General features: G+C 34.3%; 3 protein-coding genes and 2 pseudogenes across 6 annotated transcripts; 2 read left to right on the top strand and 3 right to left on the bottom strand.

The window, feature by feature from the left end:
* Positions 1-5316: 5316 nt before the first annotated feature.
* On the bottom strand, positions 5317-8614 carry LOC104729700 (uncharacterized). 4 transcript variants are annotated; one of them, XM_010448677.3, is made up of 4 exons: positions 8146-8614; positions 6792-6963; positions 6382-6680; positions 5317-6284 (listed from the first exon to the last, which is right to left on the bottom strand). In XM_010448677.3, the coding sequence occupies exons 2-4, from the start codon at positions 6913-6915 to the stop codon at positions 5532-5534; spliced, it is 1176 nt and encodes a 391-aa protein (XP_010446979.1). In that variant the 5' UTR covers positions 6916-6963; positions 8146-8614; the 3' UTR covers positions 5317-5531. The 4 variants fall into 4 exon arrangements, with proteins under 4 accessions (XP_010446979.1, XP_010446977.1, XP_010446980.1 ...); XM_010448675.3 differs by lacking the exon at positions 8146-8614 and adding an exon at positions 7837-8079; XM_010448678.3 differs by lacking the exon at positions 8146-8614 and adding an exon at positions 7283-7526.
* Positions 8615-10066: 1452 nt separating this feature from the next.
* LOC147930123 (putative F-box/kelch-repeat protein At4g35120) lies at positions 10067-12513 on the top strand (annotated as a pseudogene).
* A 1831-nt stretch (positions 12514-14344) lies between these two features.
* Positions 14345-15502, top strand: LOC104733136 (putative F-box/kelch-repeat protein At4g35120 pseudogene; annotated as a pseudogene).
* Positions 15503-16094: 592 nt separating this feature from the next.
* On the bottom strand, positions 16095-16418 carry LOC147930122 (uncharacterized). The gene has a single exon (XM_087478788.1). The coding sequence runs from the start codon at positions 16416-16418 to the stop codon at positions 16095-16097; it is 324 nt and encodes a 107-aa protein (XP_087334914.1).
* Positions 16419-18407: 1989 nt separating this feature from the next.
* On the bottom strand, positions 18408-19293 carry LOC104729699 (uncharacterized). Its single transcript, XM_010448674.2, has one exon. The coding sequence runs from the start codon at positions 19248-19250 to the stop codon at positions 18495-18497; it is 756 nt and encodes a 251-aa protein (XP_010446976.1). The 5' UTR covers positions 19251-19293; the 3' UTR covers positions 18408-18494.
* Positions 19294-20440: the final 1147 nt, after the last annotated feature.

The raw sequence follows: 20440 nt of genomic DNA, 5'->3' as shown, positions 1-20440 counted from the left end.
ATCAGAGTGATGGGAGTGAGAAGGATGCGTAACGAGTGTTCCCATCTATCTCTATAAATTGGATTCCGTTTGCTATGATTAACTTTTTCGTTAGTTGATGATACAAAGAAAAAAACTCTTTCCTTGGCTTTTTTAACTCGTGCGAGCACCTTTTTGTTTTTGTGAAAGGGATAAAAAAGAAGTGGAGCCAATTGGGTTGTAACAACCAGACAAGGAACCAGACATTAAACCCATTTTTCCACCGCACTCAACCTTTTCGCCGCGTGTCGCTTAGCTAATGTGTTAATCTATCACATGGGTCTCTCGTAAACTTCCAATCTTACCGTATCTCAATTACTGTAAATTCCAGACAAGTTTTTGATCAGACCCACTCAACCATATGTGTTTGTATGTATTGGGAAATGATTCGTATACAAAGACTTTACCAACTTTAACTGAATAATGAAATTCAGACTAAAGGGTCATTCTAAAATGTTTCATGATATTAGCAGCTCATGAAAGCGATAAGCACTATATATGTCTTAAGACATAACTTAGGCGACTTTAAGTAGTGTTGAAGTTTATTTAGTGGATTAGCAATATGGTTTTTGAATCTTAACTAGCTGTTTAAAATGTAATTTACCATAGTGAGAGAGTTGGCTTATCCACCTAGCAGCAACCACTTGTTTATAAAACATTGAATTATGGATATACTACAATACATACGCATTAGTCTACATATGAAATAGTTGTATAATAATAATAATTCATGTCTCGTCTTTTCAGAAAAGTGAATGCAGAGGAGAGAGAGAGATAGAGAGGGACCACAACAATGGCCTTCACTCTTTGCTGGTTAACACGCCTTGTGTCTCTCTCTCTGTTTTTAAATACTTAGCCGTTATGATGGATTCTTCATTATCACTTACTGTAGGTTCAATATGGTCCACTCATATGAAGTTTTGGTAAACCCTAACAGCAGCTTATGAACCATTGTATAATTGGGTTCTGGATAAGAGCAATTTTGCAACTTGCAACTTGCAACAAACCTTCTAAAGTATATCCCATAAATTCATAATACAGTTATACATACAGATAGTATTTGCTTGATACATGAACCAATGGCAAATAATTTAAGTAAACCAAATTGTTTTTTGAGATAATTTGGCATCTTGTGAATTCTTTAGAGCCTACTGAAATTGTCCTTTTAATATAAAAAAAAGTTTGAACTTCAGAACTATTATCTGCTCAGTTAAGACTTGAAATCTCATATTGTGCAAAAAGACCAAGCCACACAATTTGTGGTCACAATTTTGTCTCTACGGAATCCTGGTTCAATTTCGCCGGTTTACACTTACTCTCTGGTTAGTGAACAAAACCAAGGGGAGCTGCTTATGGGCCATGTTGCGGTGGGCTCAGTTTAAAGCCGACATGAGTAACTAAAGCCCAGTAGCATTGTCGCAATGACATAACAGATTGCTTTGTCCGTTGCAACGGTTAAAAAGCAGAGTAGAGAAGTTAAAACAGAGTACCAGAGTTTGTTTTATTACTATTCTTCTACTCTCTTTTTTTTTTTTTTTCCACAAAAGGTAAATATATTGATTAAGAGGAATCATTACAAAGAGTTTGAAATAGCCAATCTGGCACAAATACAGAATTAGAGTAATATTGGTTATCATTACATCCAAATTTAGCTAAAACATGTGCTGCTCTATTACTTTCTCTCTTAGTGAAATGAAATGATATTTGATGGAATTTGGTTGACCAAAATCTTATGTCCTTGAGGAGATTAAATATAGAGACATCTAATATTTGTCCAGAAATCAATTTGATCAAGACTTCACAATCCCCTTCAAAAATGACTGATTGATAATCTCTTATCCAGGCTTGCTGCAAAGCAATTAGTAGACTCTTTGATCTGCTTCTAAAGGTGATCCCGTATGACTTAGTTTTGTTGCACCCCAAGCTTTTGCTTCTCCTTCATGGTTCCTAAAGATCCATCCGCTTGTTGCCTGATGAGTATTAGAGTTAAAACTAGCATCAAAATTGCATTTGATATACGGGTGTGGTGGAGGTGACCAACGATTGTTGGTTGTTAAGGACGTGGTTTGTCTATTCTCCGGAGGTTTTAGATGTGTTAGCCATTCTTTTGTATCTGATCTTGATTGTAATACTGTTTTAGACGGACTCTCACGGTAGTCATTAAACACCTGTTTATTCCTTACTTTCCAGATTCGCCAAAGTAGAATAAAAGGCATGATAGAATCAAAAATATTTATAGTCTGTGAATAATGGGAAACAAGTTGAGTGATAATGTCTTCAACAGATTCCGGTAAGTCATTAACATTTATAGCATTAGTGTTTGAAAATCTCCAGACCATCGTTGCAAAGGGACAAGAGAACAGTGCATGGTGAATAGTTTCCTCCTATTGGTGACATCTTGAGCACATCGGATCAATGTTCATGCCCCTAGTCCGTAGTCTTGTTTTTGTTGGTACAGCTTGTGATACAATGCGCCAGAGGAAATGTTTTATTTTGGGGAGAAGTTTGAGTTTCCAAATTTTGTTTTTAAGCTCAACAGATCCATGTGGAATGTTAGGTACGACGCCTGGATCAAAGGGATAGTGGGTGGTAAACCAATAACCAGTCTTGACTGTATATTCTCCCGAACGCGAATAGTTCCAAATAAATTTATCGCGTTGTTCTTCTTGTGAAAGGTAAAAGTTTTTGATTCTGTCAACCTCTGCTTGATCGACAAATGATGATAATCGATGTGTGTTCCATGATCTAAACCCGCTATCACTGGAAATTACATTTTCTAGTAACATGTTTGATTGTGGTGGTATACTTTGGATTGTTCTCGGAGGATGGGTGTCAAGGAAATTATCAACCCCTAAACGTATTGATTTACCATCGCCAACAATGTACCGTGATCCTTTTTAAAGAATCTCTAGTCCAATTAAGATTGAAGACCATCCATATGACTGATTTTTTCTTGTTGTTGCATCTAGAATAGATTCATCTCTATAGTATCTGTGCTTCATGATTCGTGCAAAGATGGAGTTAGGGTATTTGATTAAACGCCATGCTTGTTTGGCTAAGAGGGCATCATTAAACTTTGCTAAATCCTTGAACCCTAAGCCTCCTTCCTTCTTTGGATTTTGTAATTTTTTCCAGGCAATCCATGGAATACTTCGTTGATTTGAGCTCTTTTCCCACCAAAATTGCATAAGAAGAGATTCTATTTCTGTAGTTATTCCAACTGGCAACTTGAAGCAACTCATAGCATAAACTGGCATAGAGAGTGCTACTGAGTTTAACATAATCTCCTTATCTGCAGGAGATAGCTTCTTCGCTGTCCACCCCGAGGTTCGTTTCTGGACTCTGTTTACTATGTACTCAAACATTTCTTTTTTTTTCGGCCAAACTGTTCCGGGAGACCTAGGTATTTACCTCCACCACCATGGTTAGGTATATCCAAAATTGTCTTCAGCCTAGTTTGGGTGCTTGCAAAAACCCGACTACCAAAGGTGATCATTGATTTGGAGGTATTGATCTTTTGTCCTGAATAGTATTCATAGATGTCAAAAATATCTTTCAAAGCTTGGCTATTTTTGTTATTTGCACGACAGAAAAATAAGCAATCGTCTGCAAATTGCAAATGTGTGATACTTGGTGCATCATTACCAATTCTAATACCTTGCAGCAAGCCTTCTTGTTCATTTGATGAGATTAAGTGACTAAGAATATCAGAACAAAGAATAAATAGATAAGATGACAAGGGATCTCCTTGCCTTATTCCTCTTGTTGGTTGGAAGTGTCCATAAGGTGCTCCATTGATCAAAACAGAGTAATTTACTGATGTTACGACCGCCATAATCCACTTTATCCATTTGTCACAGAAGCCAAATAGTTTCAAAGTTGTTTCTAGAAAGTTCCATTCAACACGATCGTAGGCTTTACTAACGTCCGTCTTCACTGCCATGTAGTTTTGTGAAACTCTCTTTCTGACTTTTAAGGAATGCATGACTTCATGTGCTATCATCACATGCATGACTTCATGTGCTCTCTTTCTTATAGTTTTGGGGAATACTCGTAAAACAATTTCATGTCGTTTTATATACACTATTGCTCTTAAGTACAGTAAAACCTCTTTAAATTAATACTCTATAAATTAATAAACACTATAAATTAATAAATTTTGCTAGTCTCAAGTCTGGCCAAAAGATAACAAAATTCGATAAGATAATAAGATAATAACTTTTTAAAAATTTCCATGTAAAATATTGTCCCAATAATATCATAAATTAATAATCATATAAATTTATATATATATATATATGTGCTGATATAGTAAAGTATGCTTCTCCTAAACCTCATATCTATAAAACAATTGTTATGTTGTATTTTTAAACTATAATAATATAAAATATTCTATAATATTCATAAAAAGAGCTAAAACTTTTAAAAGTTTTCAATTTCTAAATATGCATCATTTACATTTGATAGTTTGATAGACTATTAAAATACGACAATTGATACTTTTATTCATAAATTTGAATTTATGTATGTTATTTGTATAAGTGAATTTGTCTATAGTATTTGTAATTAATTGGCAATAATGTTTTCTAAATATTTTAAATTCAATTCTAATACTATAAAACTTACAATATCCAAAATTCTAATCTTATTTTGCTAAAACTGTCTCAATTTATAATTTTTAAAATTTAAACAATTAAAAATATTTCTATAAATTAATAATTATTAATTTACACTATAAAATAATAAATATTAATTTATAGATAAATTAATATCACTATAAATTAATAAAATATCTTGGTTCCAAGTCCCAACATTATTAATTTATAGAGGTTTTACTGTAATGATTTTAAAAATTCAACTCTAACCATTATTTTCTTAAACTCAACTAGTGAATAATATAACATTTGTCTACCATTAAAAATCATTATGGAGTAACTTCTAGTTTTCACTAAAAATTAACAAATAACAAATCGTTTTTGATAATATGCCAAATTCGATTGACCGGCGACTTTCATAGAAATGTTTATATACTTATATATTCCATTTCACTCATATAATAGAGCTCAAATTTAGAGAAGTCACCCCCATGCAACAAAGTCTAAGCAATATTTTTATTATTATATTTGTTTCTAGCAAATTCTGAGTTTTGACTAATACAAACTATACAATATATATTAGTGTGACAAGTCAGTTTACAATTTTTAAAACAATCTTTCGTTTTCCTAACTCAAAGACGACTTGTATTAATTTTTCCCACTCGAGAAAACGAAAGATAAAAAATAATCAAAGAACAATGTATATACAAAGCCAAACGTATTTATTAGCAACAACCAAATATTTAAACATATACTTACTTATACATTAAGAATAAATAAACATTCACCTTTGTGACTAATAAATACCAGCTTTTCCAAAATCCTAACCTTTAAAACTCATTTATTACTTCGATTTTGTGTTACTGCTTTACTTAGTAACTTTACTATCAACAAACATCACACACACAAAACACAAACTCAGAGAAGCTCGTCTATAAACGATTTCCCTTTAAATTTCTCCAATTTGAATCCCATTTTCTTCATCCTTGACCTTTCCATCTCCACTTCGACCATCTGAGCCCGTGTCTCTTCAATACGCAGCCTCGCTTCCTCCACTTCCTTCTCCATCCTAACCAAATCCGCTTCTTGAGCCTCAAGCTCTTCTCTCTTAGCCTTCACTAAACCATCCTGCCTCTCTTTCTCCTTTTCTGCATCTTCTTGAGACCGTGCAAAATCTTCAAGAACCGCACGTAGCCAAGCCACTTCGATGTTCACTGACTCCAAATCTTTGAGAACCGCTAGCATCTCTTTGACTTTGAGTTTTGTCAACTGCCTTACCGAGGTTGACCTTAGTTCCTGCATCAACGAGCATAAACACTCGAGGTACCGGGACCGCATTGAGTCCGATTCCAGCTTACAGTTTTGTGCAATGTCTCCGTGTTTCTCGATGATAGCACTTAGGAGAGTGGACGATCCTGATCTTACTCGGTATTTCCCGACAGAGACAAAACTGTCAGACATTACTGATTCAAGATCAAGCTCTACTCCAATCTCATTGTTGTTTTCTTCTTCTTCATCATCATCATCATCAGTATAATCATCATCGCTCTCTTTCTCCTGCGATCTTGGAGGGCTTAGGAAACTAAAGACTCTAGTCACGGCACCTCCTCCAGTCTTCCCGTTCTGTTCTTGTATTTCCGGTTTAGGTGATACCGCTTTGCTTTCATCAACCTTCATAACATACAAGAAACAGAGTTGACAAATATGTTAAAAGATATGTAGTGATAGAGGAATCATGGAAGAGAGTAAAAGGATGAAAAGTAAATACCAAATTGGTTGAGGAAAGTGGAATAAGTTGAGAGGGTTTGTTCTCTGGTTTATGGTTGAAAAAATCCTCAGGGTCACCGGATGATGAAGAAGAGAAAGACTTTTTCGTTTCAGGAACTGTCTTCTTCTTCACAGCAACAGGTGGAGCTACTGCCTGATGACCACCCTTTGGGGAGTTACCTTTTGCAAAAACACCTCCACCATTTTGATGAGGGCTTACAGGTAGCGGTGAAGGCGGTTGTGAATTTGACTGCTTGTTTTTCCTACCGAAACTCGCTGAGAAGCTAAGAAGTCTTGAAGCTGTAATCAAAACAAGTCAAGAATCAGAACAAACATGACAAGACAAAAAATTTTACTTGATAAAAATTTGCAAAACCAAAAAAAGAATTGATCAAGAAACAGAACAAGTACTTTGCTTCTTAGTGTTCTTCTTGACATGGCCTTGAGCAATTTTCTCTAAACAAGCTGAAGCACATTCATGGAAAGGATTATCCGAATATACACAATCCGGATGAGCTTTTTGATTGAAGTCCATAGCGTTTGATCAAATGCAACAGCTTCAACCAAATGCAATTTAAAACCCCTGTAGTTAGCGCAAGATAACCAATCAGCTCAAAAGGAGAAAAACTCAAAGAAACAACACAACAACTTAAACATTGTGTGGCTTCAAATATTGAACACATCACATAAAGGGTAACAAAAAGGTCAAACCTTTACACCTTAACTTCAACAAATGAGTCAAAAAAGATGAGAAACTGGACTTATATATTAATATTACAACAACAAACAAACTCCAACTAAATTGGATTCCGTTCATATTTCACCAACTCTTCCTTCCTTCATTGCTTTATATGCAAAAAAAGAGGTAAAGAAAGAGAGAGAGAGAGAGAAGAGATATTCACCAAACAAAATCCAGAAAGCAATTGCTTAAGAGTAGTAGTGAAATTGATCCCCACAAGGATAGATAAATGATATACAAAAAAGACGACTTTTTGTGGTTTGTTTCTTCTTCTTAATATCTACAAAGACCGACCATGCAATTTCCCAAGTACAGTTTTTCCAGTGGGATACTAATTTTCAAAGATGGAAAGCATTCATTTATTGACTTAGACCAGAGTTTAAAAAAAAAAAAAAAAAAGGTCGATTAATTTGACCGGCTTGTTTCTTGAACAGACAAAAACTCTCTAAAAGGCCCACCCTTTTGTGGATAATACTTTTATAAAATGGTTGAAATTTCGTTTTCCATGATTTTCTTAGCAAAGAAACAGAGCATATAGCAATAAAACAGTATCAACATCATATCATTCGATCATTGAATAATTCTTAAAACACAAGCAAAACCCACGATTCCTAAGCAAGAAGAAGAATTTATCTTCCGATCAAAGAACAAGACTTTAGTAATTGACCACAAAATTGCAAAACTACATACGCAGAAACAGAGAGATGAGAGGGATACCAGGAGAATCGGAGGAGGGAGAAAAGCGTTGAGAAAAATGAACAAAAACAATGTTTAGATTTTTATTTTAATGCATGATATAACAGTTGTATGGTATTTATATTATGGTTGTGTAAATAATAAGGTAAGTCGTGTTGTGTATGGTTGTATATACATGTGACATTATTGTCTTGCGTATAATATGATGATGATGATGATGAATTGATGATAGTGAATTGACCAAAGACCATTATATAACACAACAAGTGAAGGAAGGAAAGGAAGCATTAATTAAAAAGAAAGAGGTTGGAAACGGCAAATCAATCACACCTCAACGTAATCTTCCAGAAGTGGACAACAACGTGGGACGGTTTAATTCATACTTGTGAGAGATTTTACATGTACTGGAGGAGACGAAGAAGAATCGTTTTAGCATAAATATGTAACCATTACAAGAAAAAGAAGAAGAAAAAAGACGAATAAAAAAAAGTGAAAAGAAAAAAAGGGAACTTGTCAGTAAAGTTACTGTGCGCGTATACACGGCTGTAAACTATACAAGTCACTGCATGATACGTGTCACGCGTGTCAATGTTTTGCATCACACGTGAGAGTTTAATGGATTAAAGAATCTTAATCAATATGTACTCAGAGAGATGTATTCAATCTAATATTAAAAATAATTTGAGTTTTTATGACATTTTAAATGATTTTGATGATTTTAAGTAAGTTGATATGATTTATTGAAAAATTATTTCAAATTCCACCTAAAATTATGATTTTTAACTAAACAAATCATCTCAAATTTTCCAGAATCTTTAAGGAGGTGTATTCAACTTGATACTTAAATGATTTGTATAAATTTTACAAATCATATGTTATTCAATCATGAATTTTTAAAAGTCTATTAAAATTCAATATTATTGAAATGATGATTTAAAAATTTACTTTAAAATCCACTGTTATTCCTACAGTTTGTGGATTTGGATTTTAATGATCTTTAAGAAGGTGTATTGAAACCATGATTTTGGAGGATTTGATTGGATTTAGTAAATTTGGAATTTTGATAGATTTTAGAGAAGTTGATATGATTTATTAAAATCCAAATCCAAAAACTGTTTTGAATAATAATAGATTTTAAAGTACATTTTTTAATCATCATTTCAATAACAATGGATTTTAAAGTAGATTTTTAAATCATCAGTTCAATAACATTGAATTTTAATAGACTTTTTAAAATCCATGATTAAATAACATAAGGGGAGTGTATTCAATTTGACATTCTAAGTGATTTATGTAAAATTTATAAATCATATGTTATTCAATCATAGATTTTAAAAAGTCTATTAAAATCCAATGTTATTGAACTGATGATTTAAAAATCTACTTTCAAATCCACTGTTATTAAACTGATCATTTAAAAATTTACTTTAAAATCCACTATTATTCAAAAAAAACTGTGGATTTCAATTTTAATGATTTTTAGGGATTTTGGAGGATTTGATGGGATTTGTTTAGTTAAAAATACATAAATCCAAATCTCATGGTTTTAGCTGGGATTTGAAAGAATTTTACAATAAATCATATAAACTTCTCTAAAATCATCAAAATCATTTAAAATCTCATGAAAACTCAAATCACTTGAAATATTAGTTTTAATACACCCTTCTAAGATTCGTAATCTTTACACAAATCACTTCAAATATCTAAGTTGAATACATCCCCTTAAAGAATCTTAGGGGGTTGTATTGAAACCATTATTTTGGAAGATTTGATGGGATTCAGAAATTTTGGAATTTTGAAAGATTTTAGTGAAGTTGATATGATTTATTGTAAAATTCTTTCAAAACTCAAATAAAACCGTGAGATTTGAATTTCTCTATTTTTAACTAAACAAATCCCACCTAAATCCTTCAGAATTTCAAAAATCATTAAAATCCAAATCCACAAACTATTTTGAATAACAGTGGATTTTAAAATAGATTTTTAAATCATCAGTTCAATAACAGTATATTTTAATAGATTTTTTAAAATCCATGATTGAATAATATAAGATTTGTAAACTTTACACAAATCACTTCAAATGTCAAGTTGAATACATCCTCCTTAAAAAGTCTTAATCAATATCACAAATTGTTTATGTATATAGTTTACCTTTTTTAGTTTACAATATTTTCTTTTTTAGTGTTTTTCCAATATTATTGAACCAATGAAATTTACACACATATCCCAAGGTTAAAATTTTGATAATATCAAATCCAGTTATGTTTACATTTGGATCTCTTGACTCTTGACTCTTTTTACATTGGATCTCTTGACTCTTGATACATTGGATCTCTTGACTCTTACTACTATTTTATTCTAATACTTAAAAAGATTTTATAAACTTTGGGAATAAGTATGAGTCAAAGCAGTATTTGAGAATATGCGAATGTGTTAACATTTTTGGAGACTTTGCTTAAGACGTATAGGATTCTCAATCCGAAGGAAGGACATTATTTTCTTCACGATTTTTGTTTGAGTCTAGATTTTTCTTCAAGCCACATTAATTGTAGAATCTGATAAAAGCATATTTTTGTCATTGTTTTATCTGTCGTAAGTCGTAACCATTATTTAATTTATTACCACGTACATAGTTTCGAAATCCGAGTAAGCTTATCCCGAAGCAATAAATGATGGATCTTTATGATTTATCTTAGTACATTTTTTTTTTTTGTCTTTGCTTTGATTTTTTTCTTTTTTGAAGGAACCAAATCCTGATTTTCTTAATTATAAATATTTTCACAAAAAAATATACTAACACATCTCGTAAAGTAAAGCAGCACAAACGTATTCGATGATGAGTCTATCGCCGCCACCCAATAAAACACGATGTATTCTTCTTTGATCTAATTCCCATTAAACTTACTCGTGTCTCTCTATCAATAAGTCCTCGAAGAAAAGAATCTGGTTTAGTGCATTGCATTGATTAATTCCATCGTTAATTTTGTGTTGTTCTAGAATTCGCTAATCCATAAAATATTTTCCTTTAGTTAATACATATAGGGTTCTCAAATTCAATATTACGTGTGTTTTGTTTGTACATGGGTGATTGGTAATTTGATATTAGTGCAGGGACTTGTTTGTTAATAACAAAATATTATGTTTATTTTATATATAGGAAAAGATGCTGATGTTGTAGACCTAAAAAAAAACATTAGCTTAGTAAACAAGCTAGGTATGGACACCATCAAAGTAGAACAGCCGCAGGAAACGAGACCTACAGCTCAGCCTCCATTACCTGTGTCGTTTTCATCACTTCCAGACGAAATCGTTTTGATTTGCTTCGCCCGGACCTCTATTTCTGACTACCGTTCCCTCTCCTTAGTCTGCAAGCGCTTTCACTCCCTCCTCTCTCCTTCGGAGATCTACTCGACTCGATCCCGTATCGGAATCACAGAGCCCCGCGTCAATATATTTTTTGTGTTCACCGAACGATGGCAGTGGCTGGTTCATTATCCAGAACCTTGATCAAACCCTAATCAACAGCGGCCAGATTAAGGGCGAGCTAAGTTTAAAACCGGTAAAACTCTCTAACGCCCTTTCTCATGATCTATTGAACTCAACCACTGTAGCCGTTGGTTCCGAAATCTACCAAATCGGCGGAAGCTGCGGACCGTTCGACGGCATCAACGTATACAGATCAGATCCGTTTGTGTGCTTGATTGTCGGAGTCATAGATGGCGTTGTGCTCCTGAAATGGGAGTGGCAAGGAGAGGGGCCAAGTCTTGTTTTTTAGACGGGAAGATATATGTCATGGGAGGATTGGTACAGAGAGGTGGATCCATGTCTTGGGGTGAGGTTTTCGACCTAAAGACTCAGACTTGGAAGCCATTGCCTTGCCCTGGTGATGATGGCGAAGTTCCGAATAAAGACGTTGCAGTTTTTGGAGAAAGGTTATACGTTTTCACCAAGTATAACAACTATGTATGTGATCCGGAAGAAGGAAGATGGCTACCAGGAGTGGATATACAACTATGTTTACTGATGAGAACCGTAAGTACAAGTGGTACAGCTCAAGTCATGGAAGGGGGTTTAAAGTTGAAGGTTTGAATGATATACACCAAAAGCGTGGTTATGATTCCCGTACGATTCAGTTAGTTAACTATTGTGGGAAGCTGTTAATTATTTGGCATGAGGGGATCAGGATTCTAGAGGGGGATTGCCATGTTAGCACCCCTTACAAGAGAGTTTGGTGTGCGGTGATTAGGTTGGAGGAGCATTTGTCTTGCTCTGTACCCCTGATTCGCGGGGAGGTTGAACGGTTGAATGTTATGACCTCACACGTCTTATGACCTCTTGAGCTGTCTATTTGTTGTATCGGTTTGATTATCAACGAGTGTGTTTAAAAATGGTTCAATTTTTTTTTGGTTAAGTTGTGAAAACACTGATTCTTGCTCACATGGATGGCGAGTGTTTCCGGTCCATGTAATTGGAACTCGGTCTGGTGGTATAGACCTTTGGTGCGTTGTGCCTACAGTCCCCGCCGATACTTATACGCTCTCAAGCTACCAATGTGTTTTGGTTTGAAACTCATCTTTGCATTCAACATATTTATTTGGCTTTACTTTTATTTCTAATAAGATGCCATTGTTCATTTTAATTAAGCTGTTTTGTTAGATCTTTCCCAATTATTAAACAAAACTTCGATTTTTTTAGTTAGTTTATTGTCTAGAGATCTCTTTAATTTCTCTCTAGTGATCTGCCTCTTTAAAAAAAAAGAAATCTATCTTAACATTTTTGAAGTACATTTTTGTGCCACTTTTTATTATTTTTGTATCCAAACAAGTCCCAATTAAATTCTCTATAATCTTTACAACCAAACATCTACCTAATTTAAAGTGATATGTTAGATTAAAATATAATTCTCTTTTCACTTTTATTTAATCTTATATTTAATTATTTTAATTACTATTTAATACATAAAGTTAATAAAATTTTAGAATTTTTTGCAGCATATGATATGATTTGAATTTTTATAAACGGATATATATATTTTAGAAATTGTTTTAGGATTTTTGTAACCAAACAAGTTTATCCGGATATAAATTATTTTACATTTAGGTTATGAATAAAAAAAATAAAATCTATTTTAATATTTTTGGAGTATCTTTTTGGTGTAATACTAATTGTCAGGTCGGTTTTAATTAAAAAAACCGATTGCACTAATCCAATCTTTATTCATTATTATCTTAGTTGAAATTGAAAACTTTACTATTATTCGATAATAAATATTCACTTTTAAATGAAATCTAGTTATTAGTATAAAAAATTATAGTTAAAAATAGATGAACTAATTTATTGATTCAAAATTATAATGACATATTCGAATTAATTTCTTCAATGCACGGGATTATTGATTTATATAACAAAAAAAATGGACCATGGTGTAATTTTTGTGCCATTTTTTTTATTATCTTTGTATCCAAACAAGTCCCAATTAAATTCTCTACAATCCTTACAACCAAACACAATCATTTCCTTATTTGATCATATTAATTTCAAATTTCCTAAAATATATCTACCTAATTTAAAGCGATATGTTAGATTAAAATATAATTCTCCTTTCACTTTTATTTAATCTTATATTTAATTATTTTAATTACTATCTAATACATAAAGTTAATAAAATTTTAGATTTTTGTGCAGCATATGATGTGATTTGAATTTTTATAAACGGATATATATTTTAGAAGTTGTTTTAGGATTTTTGTAACCAAACAAGTATATCCGGATATAAATTATTTTACATTTAGGTTATGAATAAAAAAAATAAAATCAATTTTAATATTTTTGGAGTATATTTTTGGTGTAATCCTAATTGTCAGGTCGGTTTTAATTAAAAAAAACGATTGCACTAATCCGATCTTTATTCATTATTATTTTAAATTAAAAACTTTCCTATTATTCGATAATAAATATTCACTTTTTAATGAAATCTATTTATTAGTATCAAATATTATAGTTAAAAATAGATGAACTAATTTATTGATTCAAAATTATAATAATATATTCGAATTTATAATGAAAAATTCGAATTAATCAATGCACGAGATTATTGATTTATATAAAAAAAAAAATGGAACCATGGTGTACCACGGGGTAAATCATAGTAAATGTTTAAGCTTCCTTGCAAGTTGCATCTCTCTCTTTTTAATATATCGTAAGCTCTAGCCACAGAATCAAGAGCAAACGTATAACGCCTCTCTTTCCTTAAGAGAATGTTTGATTTCTTCTCTCTTAGCTCTAACTCTTAAACTTAACCGAGCGGCCACCCTTAAAAATCTCTAATTTAATAACGGAAACCGTCTGATCGAACCGGTTTAACCAAAAATTGTTAAAACAGGGTCTATTTAATAGAAACGGTTAACTAGGTATTTCTTTTTCAACAAGGTAAACAACAAAGTCTTGTATTTTGAAGACCTAAAAAACCCTAGCAAGTAATTACAAAATCGTTGTATGGACGCCATAAGTAGAAACGCAGGAAAAGAAGATGACGAATCGTAAAGCCCTGCCTCCGTCATCTCCATTGTTTTCATCACTTCCAGATGAAGTCATTGTGGATTGCTTAGCACGGGTCTCGAAATCTGACTACCGTTCCATCTGTTTAGTCTCCAAGAGCTTCTACTCTCTTCTCTCTTCTCAGGAGATTTATGCGGCCCGATCCCACATCGGAACCACAGAGCCTCGTCTCTACGTGTGCCTGTACTTACACAACAAGCATCGCTGGTTCACTCTCGCCGAGATTAAGAATAAAGTGGGTTTAGTACCGGTAAGGCTCTCTTCCTCCGATCCTCCCGCTCTATTAAACTCAACCACTGTAGCTGTTGGTTCCGAAATCTACAAAATCGGCGGAACTGTCAACGGCAAGGGATCCAGAGCCGTTTTTGTACTTGATTGTAAGACTCACACGTGGCGTTGTGCACCTAAGATGAGAGTGTCAAGGGTAGGCGCCAAGTCTTGTTTCTTAGACGGGAAGATATATGTAATTGGAGGATGCATGAAGAAAGAGGAAAAATTCAAGAAATGGGGTGAGGTTTTCGACATAAAGACTCAGACTTGGAAGCCATTGCGTAGGCCTAGTGATGATGCCCTCGGTTCGAATCTCAAAGTTGCAGTTTTTGGAGAAAGGCTATACGTTATCACCAAGTATAACAGCTATGCATATGATCCGGAAAAAGGAAGATGGCTATCAGAGGTGGGGTTTGAGGATCTACAACCTATAATTGGAACTCAATCCGGTGGCATAGAAAAAGTTATGGAAGATATAACGACAGGACCTTGGTGCGTTGTAGGAAATGTAATGTTTAGTGTTGTTAACCGTAAGTACAAGTGGTTTTGCTCAAGGAGTGGAAAGTGGTTAGTAGTGGAAGGTTTGGATGGTCTATGTGAAAAGCGTGGTTTAGAATACCGTTGTTACTGTACGATTCAGTTAGTCAACTATGGTGGGAAACTGTTAATTATATGGCAGAAACCGGCGCTTTCGCTTCCCATTGAGTATAATATTTGGTGTGCGGTGATTAGGTTGGAGGAGCGTATGTCTCCTCAATTTGGACCTCAGATCTTGGGGGAGGTTGAGCGCCAAAGTGTTATTGTGGCCAGAGGCCCCATGTCTTATAAGCTCTCAAACTGCCAATGTGTGTCGGTCTGAAACTCATCTTCGCTTTCAAACTATTTATTTTTATTTAATAAGATGTGATTGTTAGAGACAATTGTAGATTGAGAAAACACTGATTCTTGAGTGTTTAGCACGGATCTCCTTTTTAATCTTCCTCGCAATTCTCGCTTCTTTTGGCGCGTACCCTTGACACCCCTATTACCAGGAGGATGCAGAAAGAGAGGGGAACAATCAATAAATTGGGGTGAGGTTTTCGACCTGAAGACTCACTTGGAAGCCATTGCCTTGCCTTGGTGATATTGCACTCGATTCGAATCACAAAGTTGTAGTTTTTGGAGAAAGGCTATATGTTATTACTAAGCGTAACAACTATGCATATGATCCGAAAGAAGGAAGATGGCTATCAGAGGTGGGGTTTGTGGATCTACAACCTATAATTGGATCTAGGTCAGGTGGTATAGAAAAAAGTTATGAAACGTATAAAAGGACCTTGGTGTGTTATAGAAAATGTAACGATTGTTAATAACATATAATAAAATTTAGAAAATTTTAGAATTCAGAGTAAGAAAATTTTAGAGTTTAGAATCCGATTATTACTAACATATAATAAAATTAAATATTATATTCAACATTTGGGGTCGGGGACACCACAAGACTTGAGCTGAGAGCTAATGAACCTTTTACTCGGGATGATACGGTGTTTAATTTCATCACACAGGCATTCTTGGGTCTCCTTCACTGTCTCACAACATGAGTTCGACAGCTTCAATCCCCAAGACATACTGTCAAAGCAAAGTTTAAGCGCATTCAATTTTTTCGGAGTTGTTGTACCACATGCTGCTCCACTCCTCTTGGAAGTACTGCCGCTGGCATCGATAGCTTCTGTAGGAGGAGGGAATGATGCCGAGAGTAAGACGAATGCGATAAGGAACAATGCTACGATATTCATTATGTCTTGTTGTTTGGGATTCGTCTTGTTTTCTAAGAGGATCTCTTACGTATTTATAGGATAATTTAGGGTTCACATTGTATGGCATTGGCTTTTTAACTTCTTTTAATCAACATGAACATAATTAGTTGTTATGTAAATGTAGCCCAAAAGTAATGCTAAATCGCTCTTTAGCTTTAGGAATTTATAGAAATGCTAGATTTGGGTTTCGTGTAATAACGTGGATTGTGTTTGTGTAATGCAAAAACAACTTATCATAACCTTTTTCTAAAAACTTTCAACCTATCTTAGTATAGTTCATATATATAATGGTTCGAGAATAAAAGTTAACACTTCCAAAATAGTTCATTTTTTTTTCTTAACTTCGTCCAGCTTTACATAATATTTTTTTTAGTAGTTGCAAGAAAAACAAAGAAATGAAACAAAGGGATAAAAGAGGAAACGAAAGAGGAGACTCCGCCTAGACAATTATAGATTGAGAAAACACTGATTCTTGATTACATGGATGGCGACACTCCAACCTATAATTAGAACTCGGTATGGTGGTATAGAAAAGGTTATGAAACGTATAACAGGACCTTGGTGTGTTGTAGGAAATGTAATGATTTTTTTTGAATGAATGTAAAATTATATTCAACCCAAAAAATCTTTGTTACAATAAATGCTTCATTGGTTTAGAAGAGTTTAAAAGAAAAGCTAAAAAAATTTGAGCTTAGGTGAGGATAGGGGACTGAGCATAAGCTCGTGTGGAGAACCAAAGTTGTAAACCTTCATCATAGCGGTGATCCATGATTGAGCTGAGTCTATTGCGGATGTTTTTGTCGATGAGTTTGATGATTCTTGCTTGTGGGGAGGGGGGTTCGCCATGTCGCCGAGCATTCCTCTCGCGCCACAAGTGATAGAGGGTTGCTTGGAATACATATTTGAGCAGAAAACGTTGAATGAAGCTGAAGGATATCGAGGTGAGCAGCGGTAGCAGACAGTTCCAATCCGTGGAGTACTGAGACAAGAGTAGAGGTTGCATCAGATCATTCCAGATGGCAGCAGCGTACGGACAAGTGAAAAACAAGTGGTCTCTGGTTTTTTCCGTAGCAGAGCAGAGAACCAGTTTTTGTTGTCCCGAGGACCAGTTTTTGATGCGATCCCCAGTGGATAGGCGGTTATGAATTGCAAGCCAGTGGAAAAAAGAGTACTTGGGTGTGGAGTAAGGGTACCAAACCCCACTGTACCAGTCTACCCGTGGCTGTGGGTGACGAATATTGTGCCAAGTGTGTCGAGTGGAGAATTTTTTGGAAAAACGGCCACCCTGAGTTTTCCATAATGGTATTGAAATGTAATGATTACTGAGGAGTACGGGGTGTACAAGTGGTATTGCTCACTTCTTGGAGCGTGGCTAGGAGTTGAAGGTTTGACTGATGTATATACAAAAAGCGTGGTTATCATTACCGTGCGATCCAGTTAGTTAACTATGGTGGGAAACTGTTAATTATATGGCACGAGTCCATCATGATTAGAGACGGGAAGGGTTGCCGTATTTGCAGCCAAAACCAGAGGTTGAGCACTGCAATGTTGTTGGCCTACAGTCCCCGCCGATTCTTATACTTTCTCAAGCTGCCAATGTGTTTTGGTCTGAAACTCATCTTTGCTTTCGACATATTTATTTGGCTTTACTTTTATTTCTAATAAGATGTGATTGTCAGAGACAAGTAAGCTCTGTTTTGTAAGATCTTTCTAATTTTCTGTTGCCTTTTTTTTTTTTTTTTTTTTTTTTTTCATTTTCGTTTTGTATGCGTTTGATCTTTACTAATTATTAAAAAGATTTAGAATTTTTTTAGTTAGTTATGTCTAGAGGTTCTCTCTCTAGTGATTTACCTCTTGTATCTTATTAGTTAGTAGCAGTGTTGGCCAAAATAACCAATATATATGCTCAGGACTTTGTTTCATGAAGAGCATCAAAGAAAGAAAGAAGAGAAAGCAAGAAGTCACATATGCAAGAATCTTTGTATATTAGTTTCTGTATAAGCTACAACATTTACATCTCATATTTGTACAAAAATTTGTTGTTACAATGATCTATTAGATGTTAAGAATTGAGACTCTGTATTTGATCATTGATTTAGAGAGTGACGCAATTCCATCTTCAAGGTCTTGAATGCATGACTCTAAGTTCTGCACATCCTCCATCTTCAACGACTTCCCAGATTGGAGGAACTCATGATCAACTCTTGTGAATTCATTTACTTCTGCTTCACATGTTACTTTGCTCTGGCTCACCAGCTTTGAGACCACTGACCATTTGCCACAAGCCTTTGATCCGGACATGAAGCTAAATAGAGACTCAAACAAGGCAACTGTTACGGCTTCTGCTTCTCCAAAAACAGCTAAAGACTCTTCCTTGTTGTTTTTGTTTAAATTCTTGAGTACTTTTTGAAATGATTTCTTGAGAAACTTCCTTGAGGTTATGTATTTCTTGACCTCAGTGGATAGATCTCCACGCTTTCTTCTTACAATCGATTGGATCTCCTTGAGACTCTCTTTCGTTTGTGACAAACTATCCTTGGCAATGTTGCATAAATCCAAGATCTTGATGGATCCACCAAGAAGCTTTTCAATCTGATCTTGAGATAAAGCCTGGTTGGTGACAGTTAAGCAAATCATCTTTTCAAGAGATTCATGTAAATCTTGAAGGTTACTAAGTCTTTGACAGATGGAAGAAGATGAAGAAGCTGTCTCAGAAGATCTCAATCGGGTCAACTGCTCATCAACATGAGCGGCTTGAGGGTGTTGTCTTGAAGGGTAGCTGTTAGATCGAGAATGGAAGGAGACTGCCATTTTTTTGTTTGAGCTTTGTTTCGCTGTTTTGAGATGAAGGGAATGCTTTAGATGTTTGTTCTGTCTTCATTGGCTCTCCGGTCAATACTTATAGACAACAATAAGGTTGGAATCTTAATTATAGAAACCGATGTTTGTGCAATGTCTCCCTCCAACCACTCACCCTACTGTATCATCCAAATGTGCAAAAGCAATATATATGAATCAAATTTGATCACATGAATTATCTACGATTCTGCATCTTATTGGTGTAGTAACATGCACTGCCAGCAGGGCTTGTCTTCTTCAAGAATATGATAATATTAGTACCACTCGTAGATACATCGATGTATTCAGATATTGTCTGCCTCCTACACTGCAAAAAATGATTTGTTTCAAGTATTAAGGCTCTTCTAGTTGTGTAATATACTAATATCTATTGGTAATTCATGAGATTTTGAGAGCGAATACATGCATGGATGGTGCTGTTACCATCAACTCCAAGGAGACAAGCCTTACTGAATTTGCATTAAACTAAGTCAATAAGGTGCAGAACCCCTCGTGCATATTCATTTCTTGATTTGTTATTTTGAATTTTTTCTTGGATATGAATCACATTATATAATAAAGAATTTAATTCATATATTGATGGAGGGGGACAATGCATACGTCATCGCTAACAATAATGAACCAATTGCATGAGGTCTTCCAATCTTGATTATATATATATATGGATGGACTGCAAAAGTGATGAACGTAGAGACAATTGTTCTCTAAGCCTTTTCTTCTGATCAAGAGAGGAAAGTTTCTCTGGAGAAAAAAAATTCAAATCCAAAAAGTAATCAAGAAGTTGAAGGTTTTCTAGAAACAAGGGAACATCGACCTTTTGGCTGTGTTACAGAGAAGCAGAAGCTCTTGCAATTACTTTGTTCCCTTTTCTGTTCAAAAGCTTATGAACAATAACAAGTTTAAATGTGAAGAACTTATTAAGCATTGAGACAAACTAAATTGAATGCTTTGATTAGTTTTTAACAGATTAGGCCACTGAGCTTTGTATTGTAAGAGTTTTTATAAGGCATCTATGAAATCCACACGTTGTTGCATTAGTAACTCTGAAAAATGTGTGTTTGTTGGAGAACAGTAAATATGATAAATTAAAAATAAGACCACAAGTTGTAGTTAATATCGTTAATCGTTCACATGTCAAATTC

The sequence above is a fragment of the Camelina sativa genome, chromosome 12 (genome assembly GCF_030686135.1).
Source record: "Camelina sativa cultivar CO46 ecotype springtype chromosome 12, ASM3068613v1".
NCBI classification, from domain to species: Eukaryota; Viridiplantae; Streptophyta; class Magnoliopsida; order Brassicales; family Brassicaceae; genus Camelina; species Camelina sativa.
This window is presented reverse-complemented; position numbering and strand designations above follow the sequence as displayed.

What these genes read in the sequence shown, in the direction of transcription:
- LOC104729700 (XM_010448677.3), bottom strand. Translation starts at nt 6,915, where the DNA reads ATGGACTTCAATCAAAAAGCTCATCCGGATTGTGTATATTCGGATAAT. An exon ending in GAAGAACACTAAGAAGCAAA is followed by an intron (nt 6,681 to 6,791) that starts GTACTTGTTCTG and finishes TTTTGATTACAG; the next exon opens with CTTCAAGACTTCTTAGCTTC. An exon ending in CACTTTCCTCAACCAATTTG is followed by an intron (nt 6,285 to 6,381) that starts GTATTTACTTTT and finishes TATGTTATGAAG; the next exon opens with GTTGATGAAAGCAAAGCGGT.
- LOC147930122 (XM_087478788.1), bottom strand. Translation starts at nt 16,418, where the DNA reads ATGAATATCGTAGCATTGTTCCTTATCGCATTCGTCTTACTCTCGGCA.
- LOC104729699 (XM_010448674.2), bottom strand. Translation starts at nt 19,250, where the DNA reads ATGGCAGTCTCCTTCCATTCTCGATCTAACAGCTACCCTTCAAGACAA.